The 21,866-nt window shown below is 37.7% G+C and overlaps 1 protein-coding gene across 5 annotated transcripts; it reads left to right on the top strand.

Moving 5' to 3' along the window:
- The first annotated feature begins 19,320 nt into the window (after positions 1–19,320).
- On the top strand, positions 19,321–21,271 carry LOC140814704 (probable CCR4-associated factor 1 homolog 7). Of its 5 annotated transcripts, none has more exons than XM_073173774.1 (3): positions 19,333–19,464; positions 19,790–19,986; positions 20,103–21,271. In XM_073173774.1, the coding sequence occupies exon 3, from the start codon at positions 20,209–20,211 to the stop codon at positions 21,031–21,033; it is 825 nt and encodes a 274-aa protein (XP_073029875.1). In that variant the 5' UTR covers positions 19,333–19,464; positions 19,790–19,986; positions 20,103–20,208; the 3' UTR covers positions 21,034–21,271. The 5 variants fall into 5 exon arrangements, with proteins under 5 accessions (XP_073029872.1, XP_073029875.1, XP_073029873.1 ...); XM_073173772.1 differs by having other exon boundaries at positions 19,334–19,464; positions 19,750–19,986; XM_073173771.1 differs by lacking the exon at positions 19,790–19,986 and having other exon boundaries at positions 19,321–19,464.
- The last annotated feature ends 595 nt before the right edge of the window (positions 21,272–21,866 follow it).

The raw sequence follows: 21,866 nt of genomic DNA, 5'->3' as shown, positions 1-21,866 counted from the left end.
TATTCTTGTCTAGATTTTAATGTCTAATTTCGATAGCTAAACATTACCAAATGCTTGATTTTTTTAAAAAATATTATGTTTATCTGAAAAGCATAGCGACAATATATCTTATTGGCAACTCATGTAATTTCTTGTAGGAATGTGACTGCAAATTGTTGGACTCCATATGGTCTAATTTTAGGTTGCGTGCGTTTGGATTGGATGAGATTATTTCATTTGGATAAATGATTTCATTTGAGAAATAATTCGAACTATGGATTTAAAATGACATTGTGAACTTAAAATATATCGAACATAAATTCATTTAAAGAATGAAATAGATTTAAATGCATAAATTTGAAATCCATATCTTCAACTTTTTCCTTCCATGTCCAACCTTACGGAACCATTACCTTTGTTTAGAGCTAGTGGACTATTTCAATGAACATGCCTCTCCATTAAGCGACCCATCTAATGAATCACGTGATTCTTTTCATGAACATAATTAAAAATTCCATGGGAAATTTGCTATATAACTTCCCATCAGATTCTATTTTAAATATCGCCTTGGTTTCTAAATTATTTTAGGCTTAGAATTATATATTTAGAGTAAGTTTCTTGTGAGAGGGTCTCACGCATCTTTATCTGTGAGACGGATCAATCATACCGATATTCACAATAAAAAGTAATACTATTAACATAAAAAGTAACAATTTTTCATGGATGACCCAAATAAGAGATTCATCTCACAAAATACGATTCGTGAGACCGTCTCACACAGATTTTTGTTATATGGTCTCGTCAAGCTATAAGGTAGATTTAGGAGTATTTGAAAGGGATACTAAATGGCTCGAGGAGGATGACTCGACAAAATTTAGGAAGGAAGACAAAAGTTGAACTTTTCAAATAATTTTATATACAAGGTTTAAAATATGGGTGGATCTCATGTGAGACCGTCTCACGGATCATAATCTGTGAGACGGGTCAACCATACTCATATTCACAATAAAAAGTAATACTCTTAGCATAAAGAGTAATATTTTTTCATGGGTGACCCAAATAAGATATCCGTCTCACAATTACGACCCGTGAGACCGTCTCACACAAATTTTTGTCTTAAAATATTTTCCTTCACGATTGCTCCCCAATATTTTTTCTATGCATCTTGAATGTAATATTAAAAGTTACGGTCTTCTCACATTGCCATATAAGTACGAAATATATTGAGATTGTGTAATTTTACAAAACCAATATTTGTGAATAAGGAAAATTAACTCTTTTAACAAAGTGAAGGAGCAAAGTGTATCCAAAATGCTTATCAAATCAAATAACCGAAACTTCATATGTAAGGTTGTGAAGCCAAACTCCTCTTTGATAAACATCACTCCAATCAATATAGCGATTAGATGTTGTGCATGAATGTCTTCAACAGTCCACGACAAGACTTCAATATGTATTGGCTTTGAGCTTGACCGACGATTTCGGATGGGAATAAATCTAGCAAGCGGACTAGGTCAAGTTATAGTAAATGGACGATGAGTCCAAGTATCGATCCCACAGAGACTAATATTTAATTACTAGAATTTTTATCACTTAACTTAAGCTAGACAAAATAAATAAAAAGATGATATGTGGATTATTAATCTAAACTTTAAATAAAATAATTGCAATTAAAAAAACGAGGGATTCAAATATCAAGGAGGGATTCAAATTCAAATAAATAACTAAGACACACAACGGTACCAAACTCTACTATATTGACACGTGTTAAAATCCAATTAATTATTTAATTCTTGACAATCACGGTGAAATCCCCAATTTTATTTATTAAACGATTCCTCGAGTTAATAAACCTATTTAAGTCTAACAGTCCAATTATTTCTAATTGAATTTAATTAGATTTAAATGCATTAAATCTTCGTGGAATTTCAGTTTTCACCTAAAACCGCACACTGAAATCGAATACTATTTCTAGTCAGTTTAACCATGTGTTGATGACGTCTTTGTTGCTATATTTAATCAATCATCTTCCGAGTCGTGATTAATCAACATACATGTAAATAGTTGATCAGACTATTAACAAGAAATATTAAACTAACATCAATCAATAATTAAAATCAAGAAAAATAATATAATGAAATTAAAACAAATATCAAATAAAGTATTGTTTGGTCCTATTGTGGTCTTAGCCTAAAGAAAATTATTCCATGAATTCAAAAAAAAAGTGAGAACACATATTTAAGTTCATAGAAGAAAACAAAATAAAGAATGAGTGGAAGGAATTCTCAGTGATTTGTAGTGTGTGTGAGGAATTCCTCGCTGGTTTTGCCTTCCTTCTTCCTCCCTTCTTTTCCTTCTTCCGCGTTGTTCTGCTATTCCTTTGTTCTGCACTTCCGTTCCCTCTCCTTCCTTCTCTGTCTCTCTCTTCTGCACGCTTCTCTTCTCTCTCTTCCTTCTCCCTGGTGTTCTTCTTCCGTGTGGTATTCTGTTCTCTTTCTTTCTCTCTCCTCTGCCTCCTTTTCTGTACGCTTCTCTCCTCTGCCTCTCTCTTCCGCGCTGATATTTTCTCTTTTGTGCGCCTCTCTCCTCTGCCTCTCTCTTCCGCGCTGATATTTTCTCTTTTGTGCGCCTCCTTTTCTTCTCTACGTTTCTGCCCTTTTATTCTTCTTAATGGGCCTCCTCCTTCTTTTCCTTTTTAAGCCCATCTCTGTAAAAGAAAGTGTAGATAAGATATTTATACAGATTTACATAGATTTTTCCAAGATTTCAATATCATCAAGGAATAGAATATAAGAGTATTTAATTTCCTTTTTCTGATATTTTGTTCCCTTTGAAATCAAGTAAATTTATATTATCTCTCAATTTAAACACTTTTCACATTTTATTCAAATCTACAATTATTAATTAGATTAAGCACATAATTAGGGATAAAAAGTCTAGATAAGCACAAATAAAATCCCTAAATCTCTATAACATTTGGGCTTATCAATCCCCCCACACTTAAGCCTTTGTTCGTCCTCGAACAAATAAGAGAATAAAAATATAACCGAGGAATACTCAATGATTCACCACAAAATTGACACAATCAACACTTTTCAACCAACCAAATTCCATCACACTCAATCAAAAGATCACACTTCGAAAATCATAAAATTCACTTTCGTTGCAACTTTAAAACTCAAGCATTCACTAGCAAAGATCAAGATAATGAGACGTGTGTAGTGTGGAAGTCAAAACTCATATTCCTCAAAGGTGTTTTAGTTCAAGGAGTGCTCATATTTTTCTGAATTTTTTTTTTTTAAAGAAACTTTCCATAAGCTTGTATTTCATACCTTTCTCCACTAAATGTTGGAGGAATATGACCCGGTCAATAGGTCTTTTCAAGCTTATAATGTTAGGCCACGGCTCACGGCTACAATAAAGGTAGGGAGATTCAAAATGAGAGAAAATAAACAATTATTCCTTCAGCGCATTCCTTCATCTCTTATTTTCCTCCTCATTGAATTTCATCATTCCTCCATCTTTTTTTCATCTTCCTTCTACTTTTGTTCATATTCCCCCATATTTTTTTCTCTTCCTTCATATTTGTTCAATCATCAACGACATTCTGTTTTAGGTTTTTCAATCATCACATCATACAACATTCCTCCATCTTTTCTTTTTTCATTACATATATTTTTTTCATCAATCCCCTTCACTTTATTCATGATTTTTTTCAAACTCCTCCAACTTTTTCTTATCAAATATCAACACATGGGAGTTATTAAAAATTTTAAAGAGCTAAAGGGGTTTATTTCTCTCAAAATTAAGGTAGAGGAATAGTGTATATGCTAAATTGGGTAGTTGATGTGGGATTTTGAAAGAATACGAATGGGGGCTAATTGTATGTCTTTGACACACTCCATTCGATTTATTAGGCTCAAAAGGGGATACTAGGGGTATGAATGATGCATTTGGTAGGCTCGAAAGGCTCAAACGGTCCAAAAATCGCCTAAATAATTCCTAAGTCATTCTCCTCCGTATTTTCGCCTCGAAAGATAATCAGACAAGTTCTAGATTGTTTCTTTTCTTTCTCTTTTTTTTTTCGATTTTTTCTTTTCTTTTTTTTTTCATGAGCTCACCTTTTACCAATTCACGATTAATTCATATAAGTATGACCTAAAGTGCATAGATTATGTCTCAAAATATGATACAAAACTAGTTTGTGCTCAAATCCTTCGGCTACAACTACAGCTCATCTCAATCAATTATAGGTGTGATTCAATCTCTCGAGTGATCAAAAATCTAGAAAATCAATTAGTGTGTCATGTAATCACAAGTGCGGTTTCTCAAAGAATAACCAAAGAAAAAAAAATTTCATGCTCGAGGATTAAACATTTAAGCACATGCTAAGTGTTGTGAAACCAAATACAAATTCCCCCCCACACTTAGATTTACACTGTCCTCAGTGTCATGCTATTCAAAAAGAATATAAAAGTTGGATGTAGAATAGTAAGAGAGCACTTCCCTGACAGTGTTGCTTTAAATTCCATGGAGTGCTACATGGGGATGGTAGAATTCCTCAGTGCTGGAAATCTTTTATTTCAACAGTTTAGCTTTTCCAAAGTCTAAGGCATCTTACTTCATTCCAATATTCCCTACACACACCAAAATCACAGAGAATTAAACTAACAGACTGAAAAAGTAAAAAAAAAAAATTAATAATAAAATAAAATAAAACGAAATAAAATAAAATAATTCACTGGGTTGCCTCCCAGCAAGCGCTAAATTGATTGTCTATAGCTAGATAATGGAGAAGCAGCCTTCAAATAGCGGCTTCCGCCCATAGTAAGTATCATACGATATTACATATGGGTCTTGATTATGTGTGCCCTCAAGCTTGGCATGATATTGACATTGTAAGCTCGTCGCTCCAACAACACTTGGCAAAAATTGATTATTAGGGGAAGAACAATCCAATCCATGATAAAGCTCGTAAAGGATGTAATATTCTTGAGTTTGCGTTGATGGAAATAAAGAATCTGCTGGTGGAATATATGTTAAGACCATATATGAGTTCAAATCCTTCGACTTGTGTTCTTCTAAATCCTCCAACTTCACTTCTGCCTCATCTTTGCGTATGGATTCCTCGAAGAATTCTTCTTCCTCCAGCTCCACTTCTGCCTCATCTTTGCATAAGGATTCTTCCAACTCCACTTCTGCCTCATCTTTGCATATAGATTCCTCGAAGAATTCTTCTTCCTTCAGCTCAAATACTTGTGGAAGATCAGATTCAGATGAAATTTCTACATGATTTGAATCACTCTCCAAACCTTTATTGTTTGAGTTGTCATCATTCACCCATACCTGATTGGTCATTAATTGATCGACAAAAATCGCTTCGTCCTCTTGGTTGATTTCGGACACTGGTTGCATTAGAAGCTCAATCTGTTCATCGATGAAACACAAAGAGTTGACCATCTTCTTCCACTGGGCTATGATTTCATCTAAATGTGCACTACGCTCTTCTTGTTGCTCAAATGGTTGGTTTACAAAATCGGGGCAAAATTGTGGAGGATATTGGTGACTCCAACCCTGCAGTGAAGGATCACAATGCCAGTGGTAGTCGAAATCTGCCATATCATTTAACAAGTGCATCGCACTGCTGTATTCTCTATCAAATAAGTGACTACCAGTTGCCAATGCTCCATAATTTACCCAACTTCTTGTTGCCTCATCCAAACCAAAATAGAAAATTTGAATAAGAGTGTAGTTTGACGAATCGTGAAACCGAAAGTTGTTTGCAAGATCATTGAATCTCCCCCAAGCAGCATAGAATGGTTCCGAGTACTGTTGTGCAAAATTCGTGAACACTCCTCGATGATCCATCTTGAAGTACCTCGCAATAAAATAAAAATAAATCAAATAAAATAGAAAAAAAATTCGAAAAAATGTCTAGTATCAAATAAGTAATTTATTCGAATATTAAATAAATTAGTCCCCGGCAACGGCGCCAAAAACTTGACCGACGATTTCGGATGGGAATAAATCTAGCAAGCGGACTAGGTCAAGTTATAGTAAATGGACGATGAGTCCAAGTATCGATCCCACAGAGACTAATATTTAATTACTAGAATTTTTATCACTTAACTTAAGCTAGACAAAATAAATAAAAAGATGATATGTGGATTATTAATCTAAACTTTAAATAAAATAATTGCAATTAAAAAAACGAGGGATTCAAATATCAAGGAGGGATTCAAATTCAAATAAATAACTAAGACACACAACGGTACCAAACTCTACTATATTGACACGTGTTAAAATCCAATTAATTATTTAATTCTTGACAATCACGGTGAAATCCCCAATTTTATTTATTAAACGATTCCTCGAGTTAATAAACCTATTTAAGTCTAACAGTCCAATTATTTCTAATTGAATTTAATTAGATTTAAATGCATTAAATCTTCGTGGAATTTCAGTTTTCACCTAAAACCGCACACTGAAACCGAATACTATTTCTAGTCAGTTTAACCATGTGTTGATGACGTCTTTGTTGCTATATTTAATCAATCATCTTCCGAGTCGTGATTAATCAACATACATGTAAATAGTTGATCAGGCTATTAACAAGAAATATTAAACTAACATCAATCAATAATTAAAATCAAGAAAAATAATATAATGAAAATAAAACAAATATCAAATAAAGTATTGTTTGGTCCTATTGTGGTCTTAGCCTAAAGAAAATTATTCCATGAATTCAAAAAAAAAGTGAGAACACATATTTAAGTTCATAGAAGAAAACAAAATAAAGAATGAGTGGAAGGAATTCTCAGTGATTTGTAGTGTGTGTGAGGAATTCCTCGCTGGTTTTGCCTTCCTTCTTCCTCCCTTCTTTTCCTTCTTCCGCGTTGTTCTGCTATTCCTTTGTTCTGCACTTCCGTTCCCTCTCCTTCCTTCTCTGTCTCTCTCTTCTGCACGCTTCTCTTCTCTCTCTTCCTTCTCCCTGGTGTTCTTCTTCCGTGTGGTATTCTGTTCTCTTTCTTTCTCTCTCCTCTGCCTCCTTTTCTGTACGCTTCTCTCCTCTGCCTCTCTCTTCCGCGCTGATATTTTCTCTTTTGTGCGCCTCTCTCCTCTGCCTCTCTCTTCCGCGCTGATATTTTCTCTTTTGTGCGCCTCCTTTTCTTCTCTACGTTTCTGCCCTTTTATTCTTCTTAATGGGCCTCCTCCTTCTTTTCCTTTTTAAGCCCATCTCTGTAAAAGAAAGTGTAGATAAGATATTTATACAGATTTACATAGATTTTTCCAAGATTTCAATATCATCAAGGAATAGAATATAAGAGTATTTAATTTCCTTTTTCTGATATTTTGTTCCCTTTGAAATCAAGTAAATTTATATTATCTCTCAATTTAAACACTTTTCACATTTTATTCAAATCTACAATTATTAATTAGATTAAGCACATAATTAGGGATAAAAAGTCTAGATAAGCACAAATAAAATCCCTAAATCTCTATAACATTTGGGCTTATCAGAGCTCTTAATTAAATTACCGGTGTGCGTACTTGATCTCTTGTGATGTCTTGAAATCTCTGCTTCATCGATCAATCTCAACATGCATATTTGATTATTTATAAGTTATTTCTATAAGATATAGAAACAAGAGTTTAATTAGGAAATTAATACTTTAAAACAAAGCTATTATGTCTAGAGTTTATCAAAGATCTCAATAGTCTAAAAAGACAAAACTCTGTAATTTAATATGCACAATATTATCAAATATATATATATATATATATATATATAATTAAGGAATAAATTATTACTTTCAATCTCCAATTTTTTGTCTTTCTGGACAAAACACGCAAAAATATTAATCAGCAGAACTTCTTTGAGTTAGCACGCAACTCCACCTAAGTTAGAAACTCGTTTCTCCCTAAATTAAAACAAGTTAAATCAGATGTTAGAGAAGTGTTGTTAGAAGTGTTGCAACAAGGGATATCAGAACAATAATCAATTCGTTAAATGATATTTAGCAAACCAAAGAGAACAAAAGAGATAATAAAAACCGACTGAACAAAGTAAGTAAACTAAGGAGCATATCCAACAAACTAAGGAGCATCTCCATTAGTTAGCTCATCAGTATCTACTGCTTCACCATGCTCAGGGCCATCAGACTCACACATTTTTGCCGCAACTTCTACTCTAGCAACATTACCCTTTTAGTCTACAATGGACAACCACATCAAGAAGCAATCGATCGTCCCTCACCTCAGCCTCAAAAATACGCAATAAGCTTTTTGGCATTCTAAATTTTTGAAATCCAAAATTGATCTGGCTTAGATAAGAGATGTAGATGAGATAACATACTCAAAGGGTTTCATACAAGATGAAGATGTCATTTTGCCAATTGCTGGGGAAACACCAGCCTCAAACCAGGGCTATTGTCTTTGAATTCCTTCCACATCTATTCATTAGGCTCTTCAGCCTCTGAGGTGGCTTTATTGAAGACTTTTTCTTATTTCAGGCGCAGAATAAACTCGATTAGTGACTCTTCATCCTCAATAGGGTCAGTCGGTTCTTCATAAACAACAGTTTCTTTCTCAATCTCGGTAGGGGACATGTTCTTTCAACAGCAACAGGTCTTGGTCTTGCCACCAACTCAAAGTCGTCATCATTAGAATCATCTAAAGATGAGAAGCCAAAATCCAAAAAATTGGTAGTGGATGAGGATGCTCAGAACTTCTTAGATGGGACATCATTAGGATCATACCATGCTTGTCTTTTCAAACTTCTAGGCTACGAGCTACCGGAAAGACATTATTCATCACTTCAAAGTCTGGCAGATTGTCTACATCTATTTCTGAAACGTCCATCTCTCTTATTTTATCTAACAGAGTTTTACGGAAAAACGAAAGGCATTTGGGGATGTACTGCCAAAGCCGGTCTACTCAAGTGTCTGGGCCTCATATCTTGTCGTTTTCCTCACCTGCAACAATTCAAACCTAGTGAATCTAATGATTCAACACATCCAAACCATGATAGCAAATAATACCTATGCAAGTACATGCAGTTAAAAAGAATACTTTTAATAAAATATATGTAACGTCCGAAAAACCAACCTATGTAAACCACATGCATGTAAAATTATTTTAACTGCTTAATTATTTTATTTAATTAATTTTAAATGCTAGCATGATATTTGTTAAATGATTAAATGTATGATTGCATGATTAAATGATAATATGACATGATTTCATGAAATTGACTAGGAACATATTAGAATATATAATATTCCAAGTATGAGTTTCATGATACTCATCATATGAGTATGAGTATCTCATATTTTTTCTACTATTTGTATATTCAAGGAATTTATCTATGCAACTAGCATGAGTATACAGATAAAGATGTGCCAAAACAATAATTTCAAATATTATTAAAATAAAGATTGTTTATACATAGAGTTTCAATGTGAACCTTCGGCCAACACTTGGCTCGACGAGATTCTACTCTAACAGTCCCCGCTTTCCGGTGCCGTGGTTATACGTAGATGGATCTATCGACCTTCAGCTGAAACGAAACTCACAATTAACGTTCGAATTCAATAAAAGAAAAATGTTTATGTATATGACGAAAAGGAAAATGTGTATGATGAAAGAAAAAATGTTTAAGTTTATGCATGATCGTGAAAAACTATTTTAAATAAAAGTATTTTCACTGTTATATGTGGATGTATATGTATTAATTGTTATCATGATTAAAGTTTTCTTAGTAAATAGTCTCACAAAGTGTGCGATCGATGCAGGTGAGCATGCTGTTGATGTTAACGAGGGACTTGATGGTTGATCTCGTTACACTGAAGGTGCACACAATCTGTAGTAACCCGATTCCTAATTTGAGTTAATTATCGGATTAATTATATTTTCGGTGGGATCGGAAGGACCGAACAAGTTCGGATCGTCCGATGAGTTCGGATCGTCCGAGCCAGTGTCGGACCGTCCGAGACAGGTGGCTGGACACGTGGAAGGGTTCTGGACACGTGGTAAGGTTCGGATCATCCGATTGGGGTTCGGATCGTCCGAGACAGGTGGCTGTACTCGTGGAAGTCATGCAAGGATCGGATCGTCCGATCAGAGTTCGGACCGTCCGAAGTGTGCCGGATCGGAGCTTCCGAAATGGTTCGGATCGTCCGAACATTGGCTATAAATAGAGGCGCGAGGCTTCATTTGTGACTCGCCAATTCAGAGAGTTCCATAGCATTTCAGTCGTTTCTGTGAGATTCTAGTCTTTTTCCGAGGTTCGGGCACTAGCGGGGAGCTGCTGGTCTTGTAGCGGAACTGTGCTCTAGTTGGGAGCTAGCGGCATTAGTGGGCTAGCGACGGACGAAGGTTTGGAATTGTATCAGTATTATCTCAGGATTATCTAGTTAAGTCTGGTAGATAAGTTTTAGTGATGGTTTTCACTTGATGAATAGGCTTGGACTAGACCTGTTGTCTGGTTATTCCAGTGGATTAGGATTGCTGTGATAGAGGTACGAAAGTACTATCCGAGATATCCTGGTCGAGTATACATTCTTATATGTGTTGCATGATTATGTGGTGCATTGTTATATGTCATATGATGCATGCTATTATGTCACGATTTATGATGCATGTTGCATTTCATGTTGAGCCGTATCTCCTTCGAGATAGCCTTTACTGTTGAGCTGTATCTCTTTCGAGATAAGCTATATATCTTGTGGGGCCGCTCAGCCCTGTCTTGTCTTGTGGACGCATGGACACCGAGAGTACACAGTGGCCGACGGGTCGGGAGGGCTTCGGTGATCCGGGACATTTTAGGTCCACGTCTGTTCTTGCAGTGGATGCAGTGACCCAGAGGTAGGACCGCGCGGCACTATCCACTTGGCGCCTCTAGACTGAGCATTTTGAGATCTTTTGTGACTCCTGTTTCTTGACTACCCTGGTATCATATCATAGCATGTGCATTTCATATAGGTTTGTATACTCATGCTTTTGTACTGGGCGTTCTTATCGCTCACGTCCTCGGTTTTGTTTATCTTGGACACCCCATTCCCACGGGGCAGGTCTCAGGTTGGATGGCTCAGGAGGAGCAGGAGGAGGACATTGAGTAGCTGGTTGGTTTAGTTTTCAGTGTTTTCCATTTGATTTGATATGATTGTAGCAGATACTTTCAGTTAGTTGAGTATTTTGGATTTCGATTGGGTTGTATAAACTATTGTTGTTAACCATATTTCCGCTGTTATCTCTGATTTTTATTAATTAAGTTAATTGCATGCTTAGTTCTCAACTAGTAGGTGATTCTGGAACGGGTCACTACATTTATGGTATCAGAGCATGCTTACGATTTTGGGATATAGATTTCTGTTTTGAGATTTTCGTTGACCATTTTACCCCATTCTATCTTGTAGCGATGGCTGACCACTTTGATGACGAGAGTAGTCAGGGGAGTGTAGGTCGTTGGGGCGATCAGGATGATCATAGGCGTCATCGTGAGTATCGTCATCGTCGGGATGGTCCTAGGCGTTTTGAGTTGCATCGTTTTATTCAGATGGGGCCTAAGCCTCTAGTCGGTGGAGAGACTCCCGATGATGCTGAGGACTGGTTAGAGCGCATGGAGAGTTGTTTCCGTGCATTTCAGTGCACCGAGGAGCAGAAGATAGAGACCCTTAGCTTTCTTCTCGAGGGCCGTGCGCGCAAGTGGTGGCGATCGACTTCTGCGCCGATAGTCCAGTCCCAGGGTAGGGTGACTTGGGCCTATTTCCGTGCAGCTTTCATGCAGCTGTATTTTCCTCCAGCCCTTCGCCAGGCAAAGACGATTGAGCTCCTGAACCTTAAGCAGGGGAGTATGTCTGTTGATGAGTATCAGCAGAAATTCTTCGAGTTGTTACCCTTCGCTCCTCATATCAGTGGCAGTTCTGAGGCCAAGTATGACCATTTCCTCCAGGGTCTTAACCAGGAGATCTTTGACCGAGTCACTGTCTGTGATAATCCTACTTCTTATGATGGGTTAGTGAACCGGTGTCGCCAGGCAGAGATCAGTCTCCAGCGTGGTAGGGCTATTCTTTCTTCTAGACCTCCGAGTACTTTGAGGCCTCGATCTCAGTCGTTCAAGAAATCTGGTTCGTCTTCTTCTGGATCTGGATCTCGATCTAGCGGTGTTTTTCGTTTTGGTAAGAAGAAGGAATCTTGTGCGCATTGTGGGAAGAACCATCCATCGGAGCAATGCCGAGCAGCCGCAGGAGCTTGTTATCAGTGCGGAGAGATGGGGCATATTAAGAAGAATTGTCCTCAGTTGCGAGGTGGAGCAGGATCCAGTTCTGGATCTCAGACGACTGTTCAGCAGAGGAGGCAGGGTCAGGCAGTGGGTAGTTCGAATCTTCGACCTCGTGCCCAAGGTCAGGTGTTTGCGCTGAACCAGGATCAGGCTGCAGATGAGACCGGGAGAGTCATAGCAGGTACTTTTTGTTTATGCGGTATTCCTGCTTTTGTTCTTATAGATACCGGAGCATCTCATTCATTCATTTCTGCACGATTTGTTAAGCGTCATAAGTTACCGTATGTTTCTCTAGACGTTATTCTTTCTGTTTCTACCCCGATGGGTCATTCGGTTTTAGCCAAGCGTCTAGTGATGGGTTGTCCTTTAGATTTTGAGGGTAACGAGTTGACTGCGAATCTTATGATTCTGGAGATGGAAGACTTTGATTGTATTTTGGGTATAGACATTTTGACTACCTACCGAGCTACTGTGGATTGTTACCAGAAGCTTGTTCAGTTCCGTACGACTGAGAGCTCTAGTTGGTTTTTCTATGGTGAGGGAGCGCGACCTCCGATGCCAGTGGTATCTGCTCTGAAAGCCTGTCGTGCTTTAGAGGCGGGCGGGGAAGGCTACCTCATCTATGCGATTGATACGTCCACAGGTAGTATTGGTATAGAGGATATTCCAGTGGTTTGTGAATTTCCTGATGTTTTTCCAGATGAGATTCCTGGTTTTCCTCCGGTTAGAGAGGTGGAGTTTGGCATTGAGTTAATGCCAGGGACTGCACCGATTTCTCGTGCCCCTTATCGTCTTGCGCCGTCAGAGATGAGGGAACTGAAGCAGCAATTGCAGGATCTTCTTGATAAAGGTTATATTCGCCCGAGTGTTTCACCTTGGGGAGCTCCAGTTTTGTTTGTCAAGAAGAAGGATGGATCGATGCGATTGTGTATTGATTATCGCCAGCTGAATCGTGTGACGATCAAAAACAAGTATCCATTACCTCGTATCGATGACTTGTTCGATCAGCTTCAGGGTACCTCTGTTTACTCCAAGATTGACTTGCGATCGGGTTATCATCAGATGAGAGTCAGAGATGATGATATTTCCAAGACTGCATTTCGTACTCGTTACGGGCATTACGAGTTTCTAGTTATGCCATTCGGATTGACGAATGCGCCAGCGGTGTTCATGGATCTGATGAACCGAGTCTTTCGTGATTTTCTAGATCAGTTCGTTGTGGTTTTCATCGACGATATCTTGATTTATTCTCACAGTGTGGAGGAGCATGTCCAGCACTTGAGGATTGTGTTGCAGATTCTTCGCGAGAAGCAATTGTATGCTAAGCTGAGTAAGTGCGAGTTCTGGATTGATCGTGTAGTATTCCTTGGTCATGTGATTTCCAAGGAAGGAATTTCTGTGGATCCCAGCAAGATTGAAGCAGTGCTGAATTGGTCACGTCCTACGACGGTGGCCGAGATCCGTAGTTTTCTAGGTCTGGCAGGGTATTATCGTCGCTTCATCGTGAATTTCTCCCAGGTAGCTAGACCTTTGACGCAACTTACTCGGAAGGATGTTCCATTTGAGTGGTCATCTGAGTGCGAAGATAGTTTCAGAGAGCTTCGTCGACTTCTGACTTCTGCACCTGTTTTGGCGTTACCGTCAGGATCTGATGGTTTCAGTGTTTACACCGATGCCTCTTTTCAAGGCTTAGGGTGTGTGTTGACACAGAATGGTCATGTGATCGCTTACGCTTCCAGGCAGCTGAAATCTCACGAGGAGAAGTACCCTATTCACGATCTAGAGTTGGCAGCTATAGTGTTCGCACTGAAGATCTGGCGTCATTACTTGTACGGGGTTAAGTTTGAAATCTTTACTGATCACAAGAGTCTGAAGTATCTGTTCACTCAGGCTGAGCTGAACATGAGACAACGTCGTTGGATGGATCTACTGAAAGATTATGACTGCGAGATCAAGTACCATCCAGGCTCTGCGAATCTCACAGCCGATGCTCTTAGTCGTAAGGTGAGAGCCTCTGCACTTCAGACCAGTGCTATGATTAGTACTATTCAGGATTGTTGTTCGTTGGGATTTAACTTCAAACATCGGAAAGGTATGGAGAGCATTCGTGTTGCTACCATTTTATCTGAGCCAGCTTTGTTCGCTCGGATTCGAGATGCTCAGATGTCTGATCTGAAGACTCAGAGATTAGCTCGGTTAGCGGGTGGAGATAGCGGTTTCCATTATCAGTCTAATGGTCTTCTATGTTTGTCTAATCGGGTTGTAGTACCAGAGCATGATAATTTGAGGGAAGAGATCTTGTCTCAGGCTCATCGAAGCAAGTTGAGTGTCCATCCAGGAAGCAATAAGATGTATAAAGACTTGAGGACACGATTTTGGTGGAAAGGGATGAAGCGCAGTGTTTATCAGTTTGTTTCCAAGTGTCTTGTTTGTCAGCAGGTTAAGGCAGAGTACCGTCGATCTGGAGGATTATTGTTGAATCTACCTATTCCTGAATGGAAGTGGGAGCATATCACGATGGATTTCATTACTCACTTGCCATTGTCTTCGAGGAATAGTGATGCTATTTGGGTAGTGGTGGATCGACTCACCAAGTCTGCTCATTTTCTGCCTTATAACCGTGACTTCACTTTCGATCGGATGGCTCGCTTGTACATTCAAGAGATTGTACGTTTGCATGGAGTGCCAGTCAGTATTGTTAGTGACAGGGATCCTCGTTTTACCTCACGATTTTGGGGTAGTTTCCAGTCAGCATTGGGCACTTCACTGAGTCTGAGTACTGCTTATCATCCGGAGACTGACGGTCAGTCAGAGAGGACTATCCGTACGCTTGAGGATATGTTGCGAGCCTGTGTTATGGATTTCGGACCCGCTTGGCAGGATCATTTGCCTTTGATTGAGTTCGCGTACAACAACAGCTACCATCGTAGTATTGGTATGGCACCATTTGAGGCGTTGTATGGGCGACGTTGTCGTACTCCATTATTCTGGAATGAAGTTGGGGAACGACATGTTGAGGGACCGGAGTTAGTCCAGCAGGCTATTGATAAAGTTGCAGTAATCAAGAAGCGGATTAAGATTGCCCAGGATTGACAGGCTAGTTATGCGAACACCAAGCGGCGACCTCTTTATTTTCAGCCAGGTGAGAAAGTGTTTCTCCGAGTTTCGCCTTTTCGCAGGATTTTGAGATTTGGTCTCAAGGGTAAGCTATCTCCGAGATTTATTGGTCCTTTTGAGATTCTGGAATGTGTGGGAGATTTGGCTTACAGGTTAGCATTACCTCCGTATCTGTCTGGGATTCATGACGTGTTTCACGTATCCCTTTTGCGACGATATGTGGCAGATGAATCACACATTTTACATCCATCTGAAGTTCAACTTGAATCGGATTTGTCTTACGTGGAGCGACCAGTTCAGATTCTCGATCGCAAAGATAAGGTGTTGCGGAATAAGATCATTCCTCTTGTCTTAGTTCAGTGGCAGCGTAGAGGCACTGAAGAAGCCACTTGGGAGCTAGAGAGTCGTATGCGTTCGGAGCATCCAGAGCTCTTTTGAGTTGTACTGTAGTTGTACTATGGATGTATGTATGTTTTCCGTTGTAATCCAATTATCAGTTGTGTTTAGCAACAATTGAGATGTAATAACAATGTTGTTATTTCAGTTTTGTTCATCCTATAAACTTGATTTCGAGGACGAAATCTTTTAAGGGGGGGAGAATGTAGTAACCCGATTCCTAATTTGAGTTAATTATCGGATTAATTATATTTTCGGTGGGATCGGAAGGACCGAACAAGTTCGGATCGTCCGATGAGTTCGGATCGTCCGAGCCAGTGTCGGACCGTCCGAGACAGGTGGCTGGACACGTGGAAGGGTTCTGGACACGTGGTAAGGTTCGGATCATCCGATTGGGGTTCGGATCGTCCGAGACAGGTGGCTGTACTCGTGGAAGTCATGCAAGGATCGGATCGTCCGATCAGAGTTCGGACCGTCCGAAGTGTGCCGGATCGGAGCTTCCGAAATGGTTCGGATCGTCCGAACATTGGCTATAAATAGAGGCGCGAGGCTTCATTTGTGACTCGCCAATTCAGAGAGTTCCATAGCATTTCAGTCGTTTCTGTGAGATTCTAGTCTTTTTCCGAGGTTCGGGCACTAGCGGGGAGCTGCTGGTCTTGTAGCGGAACTGTGCTCTAGTTGGGAGCTAGCGGCATTAGTGGGCTAGCGACGGACGAAGGTTTGGAATTGTATCAGTATTATCTCAGGATTATCTAGTTAAGTCTGGTAGATAAGTTTTAGTGATGGTTTTCACTTGATGAATAGGCTTGGACTAGACCTGTTGTCTGGTTATTCCAGTGGATTAGGATTGCTGTGATAGAGGTACGAAAGTACTATCCGAGATATCCTGGTCGAGTATACATTCTTATATGTGTTGCATGATTATGTGGTGCATTGTTATATGTCATATGATGCATGCTATTATGTCACGATTTATGATGCATGTTGCATTTCATGTTGAGCCGTATCTCCTTCGAGATAGCCTTTACTGTTGAGCTGTATCTCTTTCGAGATAAGCTATATATCTTGTGGGGCCGCTCAGCCCTGTCTTGTCTTGTGGACGCATGGACACCGAGAGTACACAGTGGCCGACGGGTCGGGAGGGCTTCGGTGATCCGGGACATTTTAGGTCCACGTCTGTTCTTGCAGTGGATGCAGTGACCCAGAGGTAGGACCGCGCGGCACTATCCACTTGGCGCCTCTAGACTGAGCATTTTGAGATCTTTTGTGACTCCTGTTTCTTGACTACCCTGGTATCATATCATAGCATGTGCATTTCATATAGGTTTGTATACTCATGCTTTTGTACTGGGCGTTCTTATCGCTCACGTCCTCGGTTTTGTTTATCTTGGACACCCCATTCCCACGGGGCAGGCCTCAGGTTGGATGGCTCAGGAGGAGCAGGAGGAGGACATTGAGTAGCTGGTTGGTTTAGTTTTCAGTGTTTTCCATTTGATTTGATATGATTGTAGCAGATACTTTCAGTTAGTTGAGTATTTTGGATTTCGATTGGGTTGTATAAACTATTGTTGTTAACCATATTTCCGCTGTTATCTCTGATTTTTATTAATTAAGTTAATTGCATGCTTAGTTCTCAACTAGTAGGTGATTCTGGAACGGGTCACTACACAACCCAAGGACCAGCGCTAGTTTTCCCCAAATAAAGTACGCTTATAACTTACATTATGACTTATGCTAAATGATTTAGGTTGTTTTTTAAGATTTTATGACTTATGGTGATTTTGGGAGGTTTTGAGAGGATGTTAAAGTTAAGTTATTTTTAAAAATGCTAAAGTTAGGGTGGGTTGACGACTTACGATTTTCTGTTTCGAAATACTTTCTTTTGGATTTTTGAATAATAGGTAGTAGGTTTATTTTTAAAGATGTAAAAGTATTTTTAAATATGTTTATATATAAGTATAGATTCTGCCGAATGGATAGAATAGGGAAAAAATTTCTAGTATATTTTAAATAAAAACGAGTAGTGGATGTTTCATAAATAGTTTAGAAATATATAATTCTATAATTTAATATGTACAATATTATGAAAAAAATATAAAATAAGAAATAAATTATTTTTTTTTCAAGTAAGATCGAGTTATTTAAAATATTAAAAAAATAAGTATGATAAACTAAAAAATGCACATTTTGTGGTTGGACTATTTCTAGATTTTAAAAGTCAACTAATTGTTTCAATGTGTACTCGTTAAATAACGTGATTAAACAAATAACAAAAAAGAACTGGTCAATTAAATATTTCATAATTATATGCTGGCAATTGATCGTCTGAACGTTCTCTATACATACCTATCTAAGCAAATCGTTGTCAGACGAAGTTATTTATTGGACGTGAAAAAGTTGTATATTTAATAAACGAATTAGGGGTTACCGAATTAGGGGTGGGTAATGGTCGGTTTGGTCCGATTTTACTCTACAACGTTTCGATTTTTCGGTTTTCGGTTTTGAATATCTCTAGTCCAAAACCAAACCATTTTATTATGGTTCGGTTCGGTTTTTTTGTAATACGGTTCGGTGTCTACGGCCGGTTATATACGGTTGGCTAAAATTTGTTGAGAAATAAATTTATATGTCACTTTATGCCTTTAAAATCTAAATCATAGTATTTTTCAAATATTTAATTTGTGAGACTTAACATTTTATAGTATGCTTCATATATTTAATTTGTGAGACTTAATCTTTTATATATATATATATATATATATATATATATATATATATATATATATATATTAGATATAACATGTGTTGTGTACAAACATGTCATACGAATATAATAACAATATATAACTAATTAACCATGTAAACACGGAAAATGCATGAATCCAATGGAATATTCAGTAATAATAATGATAACAAGGTGTCAACCAGCTCGAATGAAACACAAATAATCTTACAAAAATATTAAAGAAATATATACAAAAAAAGAGAACGTCGACTGATGAGTGGTGAGAAAGAAGAGAAAACGATCGGATTGAAAAATTAAGTGATAATGATACTAAGTTACTAAATCTTAATAGGCCCATTATACATAAAAAGTCTTATACTTAATAATAATATGAACTATTATACATAAAAACCTTATATTTAACAAAAATATTGCCGGTTCGGTTTTCCGGTTTTTTGGGGATTAAAACCGAAAACTGAACCGAAAAACCGAACTTCATAAATTTTAAAACCATAACCGACCGAAAAACCGATAAAACCGAACCATTTAAACCGAATTATTCGGTTCGGTCGGTTTTTTCGGTTTTTCGGGTTTTATGCCCACCCCTAAAACGAATATCATATTTTTTTAAAAAAATATTATTCCAAAAAAAATAATACCTCCTTAAAAAAACAATATATAATATGCTTAATTTTTTTTCTCTAATTTTATTCTTCAAAAAATAAATAAATAATATCTCCGTAAAAAAAAATCAATTTATATTATGCTTAAAATAATTTTTTTTTTCTCTAATTTTAAAATTTATAATCGATAAATCATTTTCAAGACACCATGCTTCCTCTATAATCCCATTTCCCGACGGTAAAAAAGAAAGAAACTGCAACTAAGAAGTGGTGGAGGAAATAACTCAAAGAACCCTCATTGTCTCCATATCCTCGTCGACTAGATTCAGTCACCACTCGAGGTTGGTAATCCTATTTCCTTATTCTATTGTTTCTCTACTGGCGAGGCAAGATTTGTGTCTTTTTTAGTTTCCCTTCACTTTCCGGTGTTTTAATACATCGGCTTTTACTACCTTCTGTGTTGGATCTGGGCGTCATCCAGATCGTGGTGCCCGGATCTGTAGCCATGTCCATATCAACGGTATTCCTTGATGGGTTATGCTTGTTTTTGTCCATTTTCATCTTCGGATCAGGTTTTGATTGATTTTGGTTTTGTGTGTAAATTCAACGTGGTACAACACCTGCAGCACGGGGTACTTCTCTGTCACGTCTGACTGTTCTTTTCAGGTCTTGAAGTGTGGCTTGCTCTTGGCTTCGATCTTCACTGTCTGAGGGCTAGGGAGTGATTCTAAAACTATTTGGAGATGTTTTTTTATTCGAGTTCTGGGTTTGACTTAAGACTTGTGGAAATCATGGATTTCTTTTGTTAATTGTTGATGGTTGTGAACTGGGATTGGATTGAATTTGTCAGCGACGGTTTGAGTGTATGCTTGATTTACTTCACACTTGCTAGCAATTCACTTTCTTGGTCAGTTATGTTTGATCTTCTATATGCTGAATTATTTTCTGTGCTTGATTTGTTTTGCTCTTGTATTTGCAGTTTTGGCTGATTCAGTTCTGGATAACCATGATCGTACTGTTTGGTTGCCCAAGATTGTAACTTTTTTGCTGCCCAATAGAATCAAATTTAGGGAGGGAAAGAAGAAATGTCAGAGTTACCAAAGAATGACACCATTAAAATTAGAGAGGTATGGAATGACAATCTGGAGGAAGAGTTTGCTCTGATTCACGATATAGTTGATGAATACCCATATATTGCTATGGATACTGAGTTTCCAGGTGTGGTTCTTCGCCCTGTGGGAAATTTTAAGCATATCAACGAGTATAATTATCAGACCTTGAAAGACAATGTTGATATGCTGAAGTTGATCCAGTTAGGCCTAACGTTTTCAGATAGAAATGGGAATTTGCCGACTTGTGGAACTGGTACTAGTTGCATTTGGCAGTTCAATTTCCGTGAATTCAATGTGAGTGAAGATGTATTTGCAAATGATTCGATCGAATTGTTGAGACAATCAGGGATTGATTTTAAGAAGAATAACGAGATGGGCATTGATGCGAATCGTTTTGCTGAGCTTTTGATGGCTTCCGGGATTGTTTTGAATGATAACATCCGCTGGGTGACGTTCCATAGTGGTTATGACTTTGGATACTTGATTAAGTTGTTGATTTGTAGAAATTTACCCGAAACTCAAGCACGGTTCTTTGATTTACTGAACATGTACTTCCCCATGGTTTATGATATTAAACATTTGATGAAGTTCTGCAATAGCCTTCATGGAGGACTGAATAAGTTAGCCGAACTCTTAGAAGTTGAGAGGATCGGCATTTGTCATCAGGCTGGTTCTGATAGTCTGCTTACCTCATGCACATTCAAGAAGTTAAAAGACAACTTCTTTAATGGTTCTACTGAGAAGTATGCTGGCGTCTTGTATGGTCTCGGTGTCGAGGACGGGTCCGAAAAATGCTAATGGTGTTACTTGCAGTAACTTGTAAGCCATGAAGAACTGGAAATTTCATGTGAATTGTGAGCATATTGCCCATTAGTTTCTTGGGTTGCCTTTTTTTTTCTTTTTCTTTTTCTTTTTTTAACTATTTTCTTTGCAAATCAAGAATCCCTGCAGCGGTGTTGTAGCTGGCGTATTGTAAAGAGTGACCAAGTGTTGCAATCAATAAAAATCTAATACATTTCAAATTTCTTCTCAATGACAGTCTTCTTGTTTTTTCTTGTTTATTATCAACGGGGAAAAACGTTTTGGTAAATTAACGTGCACATTTTTTATCATGTTATTGGTAAATTAATAAATTTAATTTTATCACATTTGAACTTTTTTTAAAATTTGTCTTTTTACATTGGAATTATGATGTGATATCGAAATCGTCATTTATATCTGAGGGTTATGTCAAAAATATCTAGTGTAAGGTAAGTATATTGGTGAAATATAACATAAATTGAAAAAAATATATAACTTTAAACTAAAACCGTAAATTGAGAGATTCTAAATAAAATAAAATATTAAAAATGTGTTAGTTGCAAAAAAAAAAAGTGCCTATATCTCTTTGTATTAATTCCAGTAGGTAATCTGACTTTTCCAAGGAAATGCACAAGACAAGGAATGTTCGGTTGTGTACAAGAGAGGAATCAAGCCAAAAACATCTTCTCAATAATTGAAACTTAACAAGAAAGCAGGATTTACTAAGCATATTAATTACTAAAACGAATATATAAATTACAAAATCCTTGAAGATTCAAGTCGATCCGACATAATGTGGCCTTTGGTATTAATCGCCAAAATCAAATCAA

The sequence above is a fragment of the Primulina eburnea genome, chromosome 15 (genome assembly GCF_022965805.1).
Source record: "Primulina eburnea isolate SZY01 chromosome 15, ASM2296580v1, whole genome shotgun sequence".
In the NCBI taxonomy this organism is placed as follows: Eukaryota; Viridiplantae; Streptophyta; class Magnoliopsida; order Lamiales; family Gesneriaceae; genus Primulina; species Primulina eburnea.
This window is presented reverse-complemented; position numbering and strand designations above follow the sequence as displayed.

Excerpts from the sequence above, each read along its gene's own strand:
- LOC140814704 (XM_073173771.1), top strand. The coding sequence starts at position 20,209 with ATGTCAGAGTTACCAAAGAATGACACCATTAAAATTAGAGAGGTATGG.